Source organism: Marmota flaviventris, chromosome 9 (assembly GCF_047511675.1).
Source record: "Marmota flaviventris isolate mMarFla1 chromosome 9, mMarFla1.hap1, whole genome shotgun sequence".
In the NCBI taxonomy this organism is placed as follows: domain Eukaryota; kingdom Metazoa; phylum Chordata; class Mammalia; order Rodentia; family Sciuridae; genus Marmota; species Marmota flaviventris.
In genome coordinates, this window is record NC_092506.1 from 30,304,480 (window position 1) to 30,319,428 (window position 14,949).

At 34.0% G+C, this 14,949-nt stretch overlaps 1 protein-coding gene across 1 annotated transcript in view; it reads right to left on the minus strand.

Moving 5' to 3' along the window:
* Pdhx (pyruvate dehydrogenase complex component X) overlaps positions 1-14,949 on the minus strand; it is a 65,397-nt gene that overhangs the window by 13,487 nt on the left and 36,961 nt on the right. The window contains exons 6-8 of the mRNA XM_027936636.2: positions 11,432-11,606; positions 9,474-9,621; positions 2,961-3,019 (exon numbers count right to left, since the gene is read on the minus strand). Of these exons, the coding sequence (XP_027792437.2) occupies positions 2,961-3,019; positions 9,474-9,621; positions 11,432-11,606 (382 nt within the window). The remainder of the gene's footprint in view (positions 1-2,960; positions 3,020-9,473; positions 9,622-11,431; positions 11,607-14,949) is intronic.

Below are 14,949 nucleotides of genomic sequence, written 5' to 3' on the forward strand. Positions count from 1 at the left end.
TACAAACAACTATATTGAAAGATGGGGGGAAAAACATATGGGATGAATATATGCATGGAAACAGTGCATTGTTGTCAAATATCACAAGATGAGAAATGAAAATAGACATAAAAAGCTAATTTCTCATCCCCGAAATTCTTTTTTTTAAATGTATTTTTAGTTGTCAACAGATTTTTATTTTAGTTATTTATATGTGGTGCTGAGAATCAAACCCAGGGCCCCATACATGTCAGTCAAGTGCTGTGCCAGTGAGCCACAACCCCAGCCCTCATCCCCAAAACTCTTTGCTTTCTACAGAATAAGATCCAAGCTGTTCACTATGCCATTTAAGCACGGCGGTGCACAATTTTGATTCCACTGTACTGATGTCACTTTACTTATGTTGACTTCCCTAAGATGAATTCTCTCTTGGTCCAACCTCTCACTGCCATGCTGGGCTTGTACACATTTCAGGATGGCCTTCACATCATTTCTTCATTGCTCTTTACATTTCTCCATCTTTTAAGGCTCAGATTATTCATTGATTCAACAATGAGATAATGTCAAAAGAATAAAAAATGAGGTTCAAACCCCTGTAAGATTTTTAAATTCTGACAACACTAAAGTAAAACTAAAACCCAAGCCAAATCAAAAACCCCTCACAAATGAAGACTATCTGGCAAATAAATTCAATTAGGAAATTATGTAATAAAAAACCATGGGACACGGTCTAAGTTGCAGTCAAAGCAAAATTTATTATAATCTTAAGCCTTGTTAATAAAAATAGAATTAAAATGAATTACACATTCAGTTTTCTAACCAAATATTTCTAACCAAAATGAGGCTAAGAAAATAAAGGAAAAAATGCAAAATAAAATAAACTGAAAACACAAAACATGCAATTATAGAAGCAATACAGAGTTTCAAATAGCTTCGGACAATGAGGACATTTAAATAATTATAAGAAATAAATTTAAATGATGCTAAGCTAATAAGTTTGAGAATATAGATGCAAAAGTTGATTTTTCTGGGAACATACAAGTTTTCATAATTGGTTTAAGATAAAATTAAAAATTAAAGAGATCAATAACTATAGGGGAAAAACAGCCAGGATGCCCTCCTCAAAACAGAACTAGGTTCAAAATTTCACTGGTGAGTTCTATAAAACTTTAAGAAATAAAAATCCTTATTGAAATGAGCACACAGAAAACAAATAAAAGAAAGACCTGACAAAGCTAGTATAAAATTTAAATCACAATTACTTATAGTTTCTGATATACAAAAGAAACATTAGCAAACAGCTAATGACCACTAGAGAGTCATTTTTAGGGAATATAAAAATAATTCGTGATTAGAAAAGTCATTACTATAGTTCAAAATATTTGGTTAAGAGAAAAGCCATATGACATTAAAAAAATGTTGAAAAGGCTTGCCTTCAAAGTTCTCCATTATTGTATTTTTTAAGAAATAAAAATGAATCCATTTTAAGTGCAATTCAAATACATTATTAAACAAGTAGCAACTTAGAAAACAGCCTCATTACAGAGAGAAGGCAGGATGGAAAATGGCATTGAGTGGGAAGGCAGGAAGCTGGGCTCTAGATTACATCTCCAGCCAGCCACCTCCACTCCACCTGTCTTCCTGCTATCTACACTGCAACACCTATTAGGCTCCTCAAACTTAATACACCCAAAAGCAAACTAGAGACTCCCTACCTCAAACTTGCTTCTCTCCCCGTTTTCCCAGTCTTAGTAATGGAGTAAGTCTACCCCTCCCACTGCTTGAAAAGAACTCCTTATTTTTTCTCCCATGTCCCATATCAAATCCATTAGTAAGTGCCGTTGGTTCTACTTCTGAAATGTAACCAAAACCTCCCTTCACTGCAGCTCCTGCTACCCCGAGTCGGAGCCACGGTCATCTTCTGCGGCCTCCTCACTGGCTACAGCCACACATGACCAGAGCGGCCCCCCACCTTTAAAAGTAAGTCTGATCACATTAGTCCTTTGCTTAAAACTTCCAAAAGCATCTTTCTCATTCATAATAAAAGCACTCGTCTTCACCACGGCTGAGAAGGCCTCAAGGAGGCCTTTGGTTTCCCTTTGAATCCTTCTTTTTTGCTTCTTTAAAAATCTCTCCACTCTGTCCACTCTTGACACACTACACCCTCAGTACACCCTCAGGGCCGTGACTCTGGATAACACAACCCAGTCCTCGGAGCCTCTGGGTTGCTGCTCCCTTGTCTGGAGTGCTCCTCCACCACATACCTATTTTGCTCACCCCCCCCTTTTGTTGATTCCTGCCTCTGTTATCTGTAGCCTTGCCAGAGAGGCTTTCCTTAACTCTTAAAAAACAGCACCTAGTATTTTGGCTCTTTACCCTGCTTTCTTTTTCTCCTTAACATTTTCACCACCTGACATGTTTACTGGACCCCCTCTAGACTATCATACCCATGAGAGCAGAAACTACATAGGCTTTTGTTCATTACTCTCTAATGCTTAAATGCTTAAAATATATTTAGCATAAGATAGTGGTTCAATTAGTATTTGTTTTTTGATACTTGGGATTTAACCCAGGACCCTTTAACCACTGAGCCATATTTATTTTATTTTTATTTTGAGATAGGGTATCACTAAGTTTTTTAGGGCCTTGCTAAATTGCTGAGCCTGGCCTCGAACTTGTGATCCTCCTGCCTCAGCCTCCCAAGTAGCTGGGATTATAGGTGTGCACCACCATACCCGGTTCTTCAATTAGTATTTGTTGATTAAATGGTCTTTAAACTGCTAATATTAGTTTGTGAGCCCCTTTGATTTTCAATTTCTTCATCTGTAAAACAAGGGAGTGAGATTAAATTATAGGATATTTCTAGCAATAAAATCATAAAATTTTTATTAAAAATGAGTTTTATTCTTTTTTTTTTTATAAAAATCTCAAGACATGAGACTATTTTAGAAGCCAAAATTATTTTGGGGTTTGTCACTTACTTTAAGAGTAACAGCTGCTGCCTTGATGATAAAGTCATTTACTGACACTTTAATGTCATCTGAAAGAAAAATAAACATTAAAATTAGTATTCACATTAAAACTTCTACCACTGACCTTTACAATGTCAAACTTGTAAATTATGAACTGCTCTGACAAACAATGATAAAAAATATCATAGATGTTTATTTTCTGGTTTAGTTAATAAATTTCCCCTAATGAGAAAAACTTATGTTTATGATTCCTAGATAAAGAATAAATGTAAAAGCTCACTTCTAGGGACTGAGGGTGTATCTTAGAGATAGATCAATATAGGCCTAGCATGCTCAAAACCTTTGATTCAATTCCCAGCACCCCCTCCCCCCAGGCCACACACACATATAATATCATTTCTGGATCTTTATTACAATTTTTAAAAAGTACTTGGATATTATGCACGAGAAGTTTAAGGATATATAACTATAATTAGAAAGAAAGGAACCAACTCCCATATCTCTAAAAAGACAAACGTTCTCTCTGTGTTGTTTGTAACCAGGAAGTTTACAAGATGATTCTTTTTTTTTCCTTTCTCTTCAAATGTCCTTATTCTGTGCATGCTTTGTAATATATTAACTATATAGAAGAGCAGTATATGTAAATGCTTTAGATAAACAATTATATGTATTTATAGGGTATGTTGAAAAATTACTTCTTACTAATGGGGGTAAAAAGAATTTAGGATGGCCACAATATTAAACAAGAGCTTCTTTTAAACTCAACACGACAGGATATGGCAAATGCCAAAGATGAAGCAATGTTGGCACAGGTCCTAGTGCAATGAATAAAATGAGGTTCTCTGTCTAGATTTATGGTGAATCCATTTGAATTTATTTCCTCCCAGTATACATAATGATTTTAAGATAAAGCTGGGGTCCCCTCCCTTTCCACAGAACTGATCAGAGCTAAAGTATTTGCTTTATACCTCTGCTTTTGCAATGGTATGAAGGTGTTGGAAAATATAAACCACACCCAATTCTTTCTTGCAAGAGATTCTAGAAAAAAATCTAGTCAATGGTATGTGGCAAGACACACATATCCTCTTAATATAGTATCATGGAATTTTATATGAACAATCGTTCTTTTCGGAAGTATGCTGGAGATTTTAGAAAGAGATTAACTGCCAGGAACTGAAATACTGACAAACTGTCATAGTAAATGTTGGCTCCATGAGAGTATAGCTCATCTAATTCAGATACCCAGAAACATACGAACATTCTGGTTTGTTTGTTTATAACCCCTCTAGGAGTAGAAATATAAATAAATTTTCAGTGTTCAGAGACTTTTAATAGTAACACCACACAAAAGATTTGGCCTGAAAAATTCAAAATACATGCACATGTTTTACCAGTTCATTCCACTTCCTTGCACAGCTCTCCCAGTCTCTTTCTCACTTCACCTACTCTCTGTAAGCATAGAGTGAAACTCTACAGCCACCTAGCTGCTGCTGACTCCCAAATCTACTGGCTAAGCCCACAGTTCTCACCTGGAGTTCTGTCCTCACCATATTCCAACACTTACTTGTAAGCATTCTTGAGTTGATCAATTTCTTCACTTTGAAACACTTTCACTTACTACTTCCTGTGTCACCATTCTCTCGTGGGTTTCTTCACTGTCTACTCTCTCAGTCCCTCCTTTTAATGTTGGCATCACCCAAACAGAAACTTTTGGTTTCATGGTTTTGATACCATTTATATGATGCAGAATCCTCCAAATACTATTTCTATCCTAAGCTATTTGCATCTTCAGACTTGTACATTTAATGTCTCATGTGCTATTTCTACCTACATGGCTAACAGGCATCTGAATTCTAACATGTACAAAGGAGATTCTCCTCAAGTTCTTCTGTTTTTAACTTGTTATTATAGAAATTTTGAACACTAATGACACTTACTTAATAGGAAACAGTTTGTAATGATGTACTAATAATGAAAAACAAATGTTTTCGTTGGCATATTGTTGTTAAAAAAGTAAAACAACGAACAAACTTTACAGATATTATAACCTTATATGAGAAAGAGGAATACAGATAATGTGGGTTCTCTGAAGACTCATGAGAAAATCCTTAATTTATCAAACTATGTAAAGATACTAAGTTAATCCGTACCTCCATTGAAATATTACTGCTTCTTGACTCAGGAAGAAAACAGGAAAATTATTTATGACTAAGAAAGTATGATTGGAGATATGAGGACTGCTTCCATAGTTAATTTTTTTTGTTTTGTTTTGTTTTAATTGGTTACACATGACAGTACAATGATCTTGACATATCATACATTTGAATCAGATGGGATATAATTTCTCATTTTTCCAAGTGTACAGGTTGCAGAATTACATTGGTCAGATAGTCACGTATATACCCACAGCAATAATAATGTCTATTTTATAATTTTTTTTTCAAAAGGTATCCCTTTCTATCGAATGGCCTTCTGTTTGGTTCCTTAACCTTTAAACAGCAGTCAGTCTGTCTTCATAAGAAATGCTGAAAGTCTGAATACAAACTGACTTATCTTATCACTCCTGCTTTTAGTCACAGTGTAGAAAGCTGCAAGAAAGTCATTCCCACCCTAACAGGGTGGAGAAAAAAGCAGGATAAATTACAAAACCCTAACTTTTCTGAGCCCTTTAGGGAGCTGAGGGTACAAAGCCAAGAGATGAACTGAATGCCTAAGGCAGATAATCTGCTCTGAGGAGACTAACACAGGAAATGATTACCCACTGTCAGGGCACGGGAGTGTATAGGACAGAGTGTGTCACCATGTGCATGAACAGACGGGGAAGATCAGCAGAGATGGAAACTATGAAAAACATCCAAGTGGAAATCCAGGGAGAAAAACACATGCTATCAACATAAATAATATTTTTTTGTCAACTTTTATAGACTAAACACAGCAGAGAAAAGAATTTGAATTTCAAGTTACATAAATAAAAATTATCCAAACCGAAGCATAACGAAGAAAAAAACGGTGCACCAAAAGAACAGAGCATCTAACATGTTCAGATAATCCAGTCTAACACTATAACTTGAATCTCAAAGAGACAACACACAAAGTAGAAGATACAGTTAATAATTCTGGAAATTTTCCAAAATTAGGGTTAAAGACAATAAACAAGAAGCCAAGAAAAATCCAAACAGGATAAATATAATCAAGTGGGGGAGAAATCCTAGGTATTTAATAGTCAAATTGCTAATAGAGAAAATCTTAAAGAAAACAAGAAGGGGTAAAAGCATACACCGGGGAACAAAGATTAATAATAGCAGTAGATATTTTGCAAGCCAGAGGACAGTGGATGATATCTTTAAAAGTTTTGAAACAAAAGACCCTTAACTCAAAAGTTTACACCTAGCAAAATTACGTTTCAAAAATTAAGGTGACATATCCACCAGGATATTCTTTTTTAATCTAAAAAATTACAAAATAACAAGCGTTGGTATGGATGGGAAGAAATTAGAACCCTCACACACACTGTTGACAGGAATGCAAAATGGTGAACCATACCTGGGCAACCAGGTTCTTCTGCAATTCTGCTACTGGGGACATTTCCAAAAGATTTAAAAGTAGGAATTCAGAGATATATGTGCATTCATGGCAGCCCCATTCACAACAACAAAAGGTAGAAACAATCCATGTATTTACCAACAGATGAGTGGATGAACAAAATATACTGTGTACATACAATGACTTAAAAAGGAAGGAAATTTGGATCTGTGCCAGTTCAAAATGAACCTTGAAAACATTACATTAAGTAAAATGATAAGCCAGTAAAACACCAAGTACTTTATGATTCCACTTCATGTGAGGTGCTTACAGTAATCAAATTCAGAAAGCAGGACCAGGCACAGCCACGCCTATAATCTCAGCAGCTCCTGAGGCTGAGGCAGGAGGATTGTGAGTTCAAAAACCAGCCTCAGCAAAAGCGAGGTGCTAAGCGACTCAATGAGACCCTGTCTCTAAATAAAATACAAAATAGGGCTGGGGATATGACTCAGAGGTAAAGCATTACTGGGTCCAATCCTTGGTACCAAAAAAAAAAAAATCAGAAAGTACAATGGTGGTTGTCAGGGGTTAGGAGAAGAGAGGAATGGGGAGTTAGTGTTTAATATGAATGTACCTAATACCACTGAAATAACATTTAAACATGAAACAATCTAAAGAAAATTCTTTATAGAGAGGAAGAATGATAGCAGATAGCACTTTAGAGTTACACAAAGAAATGAAGACTGTCAGAAATGGAAAAACTATGCATATACAAAGAGACACCCCCCCCCCCCCATTTTAAAACTCTTTTTTAAAGAGAGTTGATTTGCTATAGAAAAAAATCAATAAACATGTATCCTATGTTGGCACCACACAAAGAAACAAAGGATGACAATAACAGCACAAAATATAGGACAGAAAAAATGTAAGTAAATGGTTGTAAGGCTCTTATACATAAAATATTGTGATAAAAGTTGAAGGCAGACTGGGATAAGTTAAAGAATTAGATTATAAATTCTAAGGGAGCCATTTCAAAGAGAGGAAATGGCGGGGGGGGGGGGGAATAAAATAGAAATAAAATACAATCATAAAAAAAAGGGACTCTAAAAGGACATAAGAGGTGAAAAAAGGAAGAAGAGATAGAACTAAAAGTCAAAGAACAAAACGGTAGATTTAAATCCAACCATTACATCAAATGTGAATGGTCTAAACACCTTAATTATAATAGAGATTGCAAAATTGCATAAAAAATGCAAGAACCAACCATATACTATCGCAAGAAACCTATTTAAATATAAGGACACAGATTAAAAGGTTATTCTATAAAAATACAAATCAAAGTATTCTTGAGTGGCTAGTAAAAGTAGAAGTCAATGAAATTAAAATCACAGAAACAACTGAGAAAGTTAATAAAATCAAAGAAAACTGATAAACCTCTATCTGACAAACGCAAGAGAAGACTCAAATTACTAACATTGAAAACAAGTTATCACTTCAGATTATAGAGGTGTTATAATAAGATGTTATCATGAACAACTTTATGCCAATAAATTTGCTAACTCATATAAATGATAAAAATACAATCCCTAAAACACATATAAAACGTTGAAAACAAAATCTCTGTATCTGGTTTTAAAAATTGAATTTGTAGTTAAAAGCTCTATCCAGAAAAAGATCCCAGGCCTAGACAGCTTCACAGCTTCTGCCCAACAATTAAAAAATACAAATCCTACCAAAACTCTTCCAGAAAATGAAGGAGGAGGAAACTTTCCCCAACCTATCTAATAAATCTGATAACCCAGAAAAATAATTGCAAGGAAAGACAACTGCAAGCCAGTATTTCTCATAGGCAAGATTCTCAAGAAAATTTTAGAAAATGAAATCAAACAAATATGAGTAAGTTAATGACTGAATGGTTTCATATGTGGACTATCAATTCATTCCATGTGTGAAGTTCAGTCAATAATAACATCAGGGAAAAATAAAGATTACATAAAAAGATGCACAGAAAACATCTAACAACATTCAACGTCTCTGGAAACGAGGAATAGGAATTTCCTCAATCTGATAAAAGAGCATCTACAAAACTTACTTTTAATGTTAAAGACTAAATGCTTTCCCCCACATCAAGAATTTCTGCTTTTACTACTTATATTCATTATTGCACCAAAAACCTCAACCATTGCAATAAGAAAACAAAACAAAAGGAAAAAGTTTGGAAAGAGAACTAAAACCATCACGCTAAAAATCATTGTCTCTAGGCAACTTCGTTATTAGTTGATTTTTTGGGAGGAGCATTACGAATTTAATAACCTAAAAAAGCATTCTGAAGAAATATAAAATTAAAATTTGTGAAAAAAGAATGACAGATATATTTACAATCAAAAATATTCTTTAAATCAGTTTTTAATTTTAATTTTAAGCTTGCTAAAAATGTTCTGCTCAGATGTCATTATCAAAAAGTATTCAAAATAAAAACAACCATCTAGCTTAAGCAAGTCATGCATGTGTCCTTACAAAAACATTCACCTATGTGTAAGTGAAAGCGTATTAAAAAATTAAGTCAATTTTTACAAACAAAACAAAACAAAAAACCCAACAACATACCCAACCCACCAAACCATAACACTATTTACAGGGCTAGAATGCGGCACAGAGCTGGACTCAACAACTGCATGCCAAATGAATGCACCTTATTGAAGTATCAAAACAGATTCTGTAATAAGCAACACAGAACAGAAATCCTTATTCTGCACAAAGGTAACACATCCGTGATTTATTCATAATAATGTAATATGTAATAAGCTATGGAAATAATTTATTACACATAAGGAAACATAATCAATTCTTTTCTCTAGTACTAAAATATACCTAGAGTGCAATTAGATTATTAAACTGAATTTAAAAGTTACATAAATGTGAATTTTAAAAATAAAGGATTCCATGATGATTAGGTTAGCACATGTATTTATTGCATTAAGTAAATTCAACTTAACTAACCTTTGACCAGATCTTGTCTAACTTTTAAAACTGCTCCAAGGTCACAATCAGCAGTAGCATATGCATGAGGTACAGTACTTTTAGATTCAGTTAACCTCTTGGCAATAACTCTTCGTATATTGCTAGCAGGAATTTCAGTGAATGTGCCCTGAAAACAAAAACAAAAACAAATAAACAAAACCACAGGAATTTGTCCATTAAACCATAAGTAGAATAGAAAAATATAAAATGACTTTCCATCTGAAATCCAGTCTGTGACCCAATTAATGATACTGATTAAAGATTAATATAGAACTGGGAATGTAGCTCAGTTGGTCGAGTGCCTGCACTGCACGCACAAGGCCATGGGTTCAATCCCCAGCACCACACACACACACGCACCCACACACCCACACACAGATAAATATAGGAAAAGTACTATTAATAACTCTTTGTATAAAGGAAAGGGGAATGTAATAAATCTAGAAGTTTTAGGCTTTAGTATACTACTTTAGGAAAAAGTTGTAAAATTCAAGTCTCAGTTGTAAATAGGATATCTTATGTTACTATGTTTAAGATAATTCAAAAACACATATCAAATGATTAATTCCCCACAGGTGCATGTGATGAGTAAATCTATACATATATACCAGATATTATACATGCATACTCTATACACACACACACATACACATACATATAGAAACATGTATGTGGATTGTAAGCAGCTTTTGTTACAAATTTCATTTAATAAAACTCAAAGCAGCCAATAAAACAACAATTCAACTACAGGAAATTCTTATAAAAAATGGCATAGAAAAGAAAAAGATAATCCAATATAATGGATAGTCTCTCAAATTATTTCTGTTTTGATTTGCAATTTGAAACAAAACCATGAGTATCTTATTCCTAGGAATTAAAAATATAAAGTATGAATAAGATAATAAAATCTTTCTATAACTTTACTATAACTTTTCCATTCTGTTCTTGAACCTCACACAAATGAATGATGGACTTCAAATTACATCTAATCCCTTCCTTTTCCCTTCACTCCATTCCAGGACAGAACTACAATCACCTTAGGATAATATAATGCAACCAAAAATACAGCTGATTTCTTTTTTTTATATATCATCTCTTATAAAATTAAACATCTATGTTAGCAAAGCATTTGACCAAGTAGAATAAAAGCTCTCTACATTATGTAAGTATCTGAAAGGCTTATCTTTTTCATGTGAACAATCTGCTTTAAAAAAAAAAAAACTGGATTTAACTATGAACAAAGTTTTGCATATACAGTCATGAATCATCAATGTACATTAAAAAATCTGTCTCACAACCTTGTACTGTTTTCATCTCTTTTCAAAAATTATAATGAAATGTATTTCTCCGTAAGTAAGAACAGTACAGGTATTTATTCTTTTTATTTTTTTAAGTGCCTATTCAATTTTTAATCTAATTGTCCTGCATTTCTTTGATAGCAAGAGAAGGAATACAGAAAGGAAAAATCTGAAAACAAAACATATAGCTGTTCAACTGCATGTATCTGAGAAGGCAAGTATGATTAGTTATATGATTCAGTCTGCACAGTTTTTCATACTGAGTTTATCAATTCTCTAGCCAAGAATTAAAACATATCCATAAAAGGAGCCAGGGTCAGGTACAAATTATTATTACATCCAAGAAAAAAAAAGAAAAGACATAGAGTATCATGATTGTAGAGCATACGTATGGTACTAAGGTTGTGGAACTTACAAATTTAAGCTGAATCATAGTTCTAAAGTTCTACATAGAAGTCGGCACAAATTCAGTTTGTGCTAGGAAATCTGCAAGAAAAGCACTGGGAGCATTTTTTTTTTCTTCATAACTTTAAACTATTACTAAAATGGATTGATAAAAATACTCATAAAACATAGCAATTGTCCTAGTTTTCCCTCCCACTTATCTACAAAATGAAAACCTTACTCAGAGTACATTACCACAGCATTGGGTTGTCCAGGAATTGATACTGCTGGGATCATTGGCCGGGGATAAGATGGTCCAGGTGTGGCTTTTGGGGGCAAAGGTGCTATGGGAGTGGTTGGAGGAGCTGGGGCTGGTCTGGATTCAGTAATCTTGCCCGTCTGTTTCAACTGGACCAGGTTGAGAGCATCTCTGGAGATAAGAAGAAATCAGATAACTATGATTAGCAACAAGATATATAAGACAGTTTTTATAAAATAGAGGCAATATGTGAAAGGAAGTTACAGAAATATAAAGACTAAAATATAATGCAAATCAATTATTTGAGCTAGAAAAGTAAATTCATTTCCTACATATTCTACAGTTTATTATTATTTGTCCAATGGCTACATGTATATTTTCAAAAACCAAATAATAATTAGAATTTTATCAAAGTATCACCTTTAGATATTAATTTTTAAAAATCGAATTAGTCTTTCATTGGAAGGAATCACTTGGTAGATGACCAATTCACTAATTAAAACATGTCCTCATTCTTTATACTTGTGAAATAATTTTTACATAGTGTTCAGAAAATGTCAAGTTATTATATGTATGGCTAAAATACTTACTAAATCATTATTATTCTAGTGTAAATAATATTGTTTATGGCCAGGAAATCATATTATTTCAAATTTGTTCAATAAGCACAATCTAGTGTAATAAATGTAACACAGCATCATTTAAAATAAAAAATAACTAGTTACAGATTTGGTTTGTATCACTCTGTAATACAAATTTGTTTTTAAAGGGATATAACTAGACTACTGAAAATGCCAAGACCTCAATTCAGTGTGTTAAGTTATAGCATGTAAAAAGTAATGTACAAAACCAATACCTTGTTTGAAAAATTTAATACCTGAATTAAGAAATATTTTTCCAATTTAAGTAAAACTGTTTTCCTTAATATAAAACAACTTCAGTATGACATGAATCTAAAGATTTGAGGGACACCCCTAACACACACCGGAACATTTGGCAGGAAAGAGGATCGTTCCATGCTTTACGTTAGATCCAGAAAGGGGTTCATAAACTTATCTTTAAGTGCAGCTAACTTCCTTATTTAAAAAAATTAAAGAACTAACTTTTTAAATGAGAGGTCATATTGACAAGGAAATCTAAATTGGTACATCGTCTTGGATTCCTAAAAATGGGGGTAAAAGTGGAAATATGAGTCTATCATGTGTGAGGTAAGTGCTTGTGTTATTAATCTTATACCAGTCTTGTGGAAAGGTGTTATTAATCCTCATTTACAGATGAGTAGACTCAAAAAGGTTAAACCCTATGTCTATGTCAGTATTTCTTAGGTACTTACAGAATTCTGGATGTTAGGGGATGCAATGCTAAGCAAGATACTTCCCATCAAGGAGCTTTATTCTATAGGGGTAGTCATACAATAATCACATAAATTAGAACTTCTGACAGTGATGAATCTAACATAAAGAAAACAAAGCTGAGCAATAAGTTAGAGAGTGATGGACAAGAAGAGGGGTTATTTTAAAACAGAATGATCAGGGAAGATCTGAACAGATAATATTTGTGCTGAATGATGCAAAGGACAAAGACTCAAGAGTTGGGAAAATTACATTTCTAGGCAGAAGGAAGAACAAGTATAAAGGCAGAAAAAATGTGCTTCTTTTACTAACAGAGGAGGGCTGGCACAGGAGTGTGGTGAACAAAGTAGAGGATTAAAAGATAAAGGATTAAAAGTCAGAGAGGGAGACAGCTAAGAGCTGCCAGGGCTGAGGTCGAACTAAGGTATGGCCAACTCTAAAGCCTACACATCTCCTACCATTTTTTCAGTATCTATGGATATATAGCACAAGTTAAACATAAACTAGGACAGAGTTTTCTCATAAGAATAGAGAAGCAGAGAAGTTAAGTGTATCTAAGTTCAACAGCAATCCTGGGATTGAATAAAGAAATGGAATCTATCTAATCTAAAGCTATAAGTAGGACTTCCAGGTATTTGCTTTCTTAAAGACAGTCACATGTAGAAGCGAAGTAAAGTTTATATGCTTTTATACAACATATATTTAGAGCAATATGTTTGCTTAAATGTTAAATTAAAACTGACACCTATGATCTTCTCCAAAATGCCATGGGAGACAGGCACTTCCTCAGCAGTTGTAACTAACCGTTGTATCCTACTTACACTTGCAGTAGACAAGGTATGGAAGAAAGACATCCTCACCATTTTTAGAAGGTGTGCTAAGATATTTTGAGGCAGCTTATGCCAAAGCCTGCAAGTTTTCAATCATTTAGGATGACCTTTCTGTAGATGAAACCAGGCCAAAATTTTTGCCAAAGCTCACCTTAGGATTAAACTTAAAACACAGGTACTTTTAGTAGCATATAACACCAAAAATCCTCAATAATGCATGAAGAATCCATTTTTCTCCTGAAACTTTTTATAAATTTTGTATTTGGACAACCAAAGGTTGACTTCCATTTTTTTTTAAAAAAAATATATATGTATATGTATTTTTTTTAGTTGTTGATGGAACTTTATTTTCTATACAGTGTTAAGAATCAAACTTAGTGCCTCACACATGCTAGGCAAGCGCTCTACCACTGAGCTACAACACCAGCCCAATTGACCTCCTTATGGTTAAGGAACAACTTGGGAAGAGAACTGAATAAAAAAACTGGCAAAAATATTAAAAGGATATTTCTTCAATATTGCTTTCTTAGGCTATTCAGAAGATAAAAGCATTTATGCTCCTCTTAGGAAATATGACGATAATGTTATGATTTTCAATGTAGGTTTAAAAAAAAATTTTAGGATATCTATACAAATTATATATATTAAGTATAGCTAGGAGAAAAAAGAAAAGAAGAAAACTTTATTTCTTTACTCCACTACTGTCACACTGCTGACCTGCTTCCCATAAGGTCAGCTAACCACCAAGTTCAAGGACCTTTTCTTAGATTCGACCCTTATTTTCATCTATATCCCAGAGGTCTCCCAATACAAGAATTTAGCCTTTTAAATAGTTTAGCTCCTGATGATCTAAATGACAATTACTGCTTTATTATCTACCAAACCTACCTCTCTAATCCCAACCTATCTTCTTTGATATATCTTTATCCCACTGCTCCTAACCGGAAAGCTTCTAAGTGCTGACAATAAGCTTCAAATAATACTTACTTCACCAAGACAAAAGCTTTCCCAAACCCCTTACTTTCATTTCCAGAGCCAACATTTTCATCATCCACACCAGAATACCAAGTCCACTCGTGGATTTGTTGCTGTCCTGGGCTGTGCGCCACATTCAGCCTTTCACAAAGGCTTCTGTACTCTACCCTCATGCTGTCTGCATCAGAGTTTCTTTTAATTCCTCTACCCACATGCAAGCACAATATTCATCATCTCTTACCTGGATTACCTATGAGCCAGCAAATCTCAACTTTCTCTTTACCTCATGTCTTTGCCCAAACTCAACTCACACAAACCTGCAGAACCAATCCTTTTAAAGCCATAATTATTTTGCAT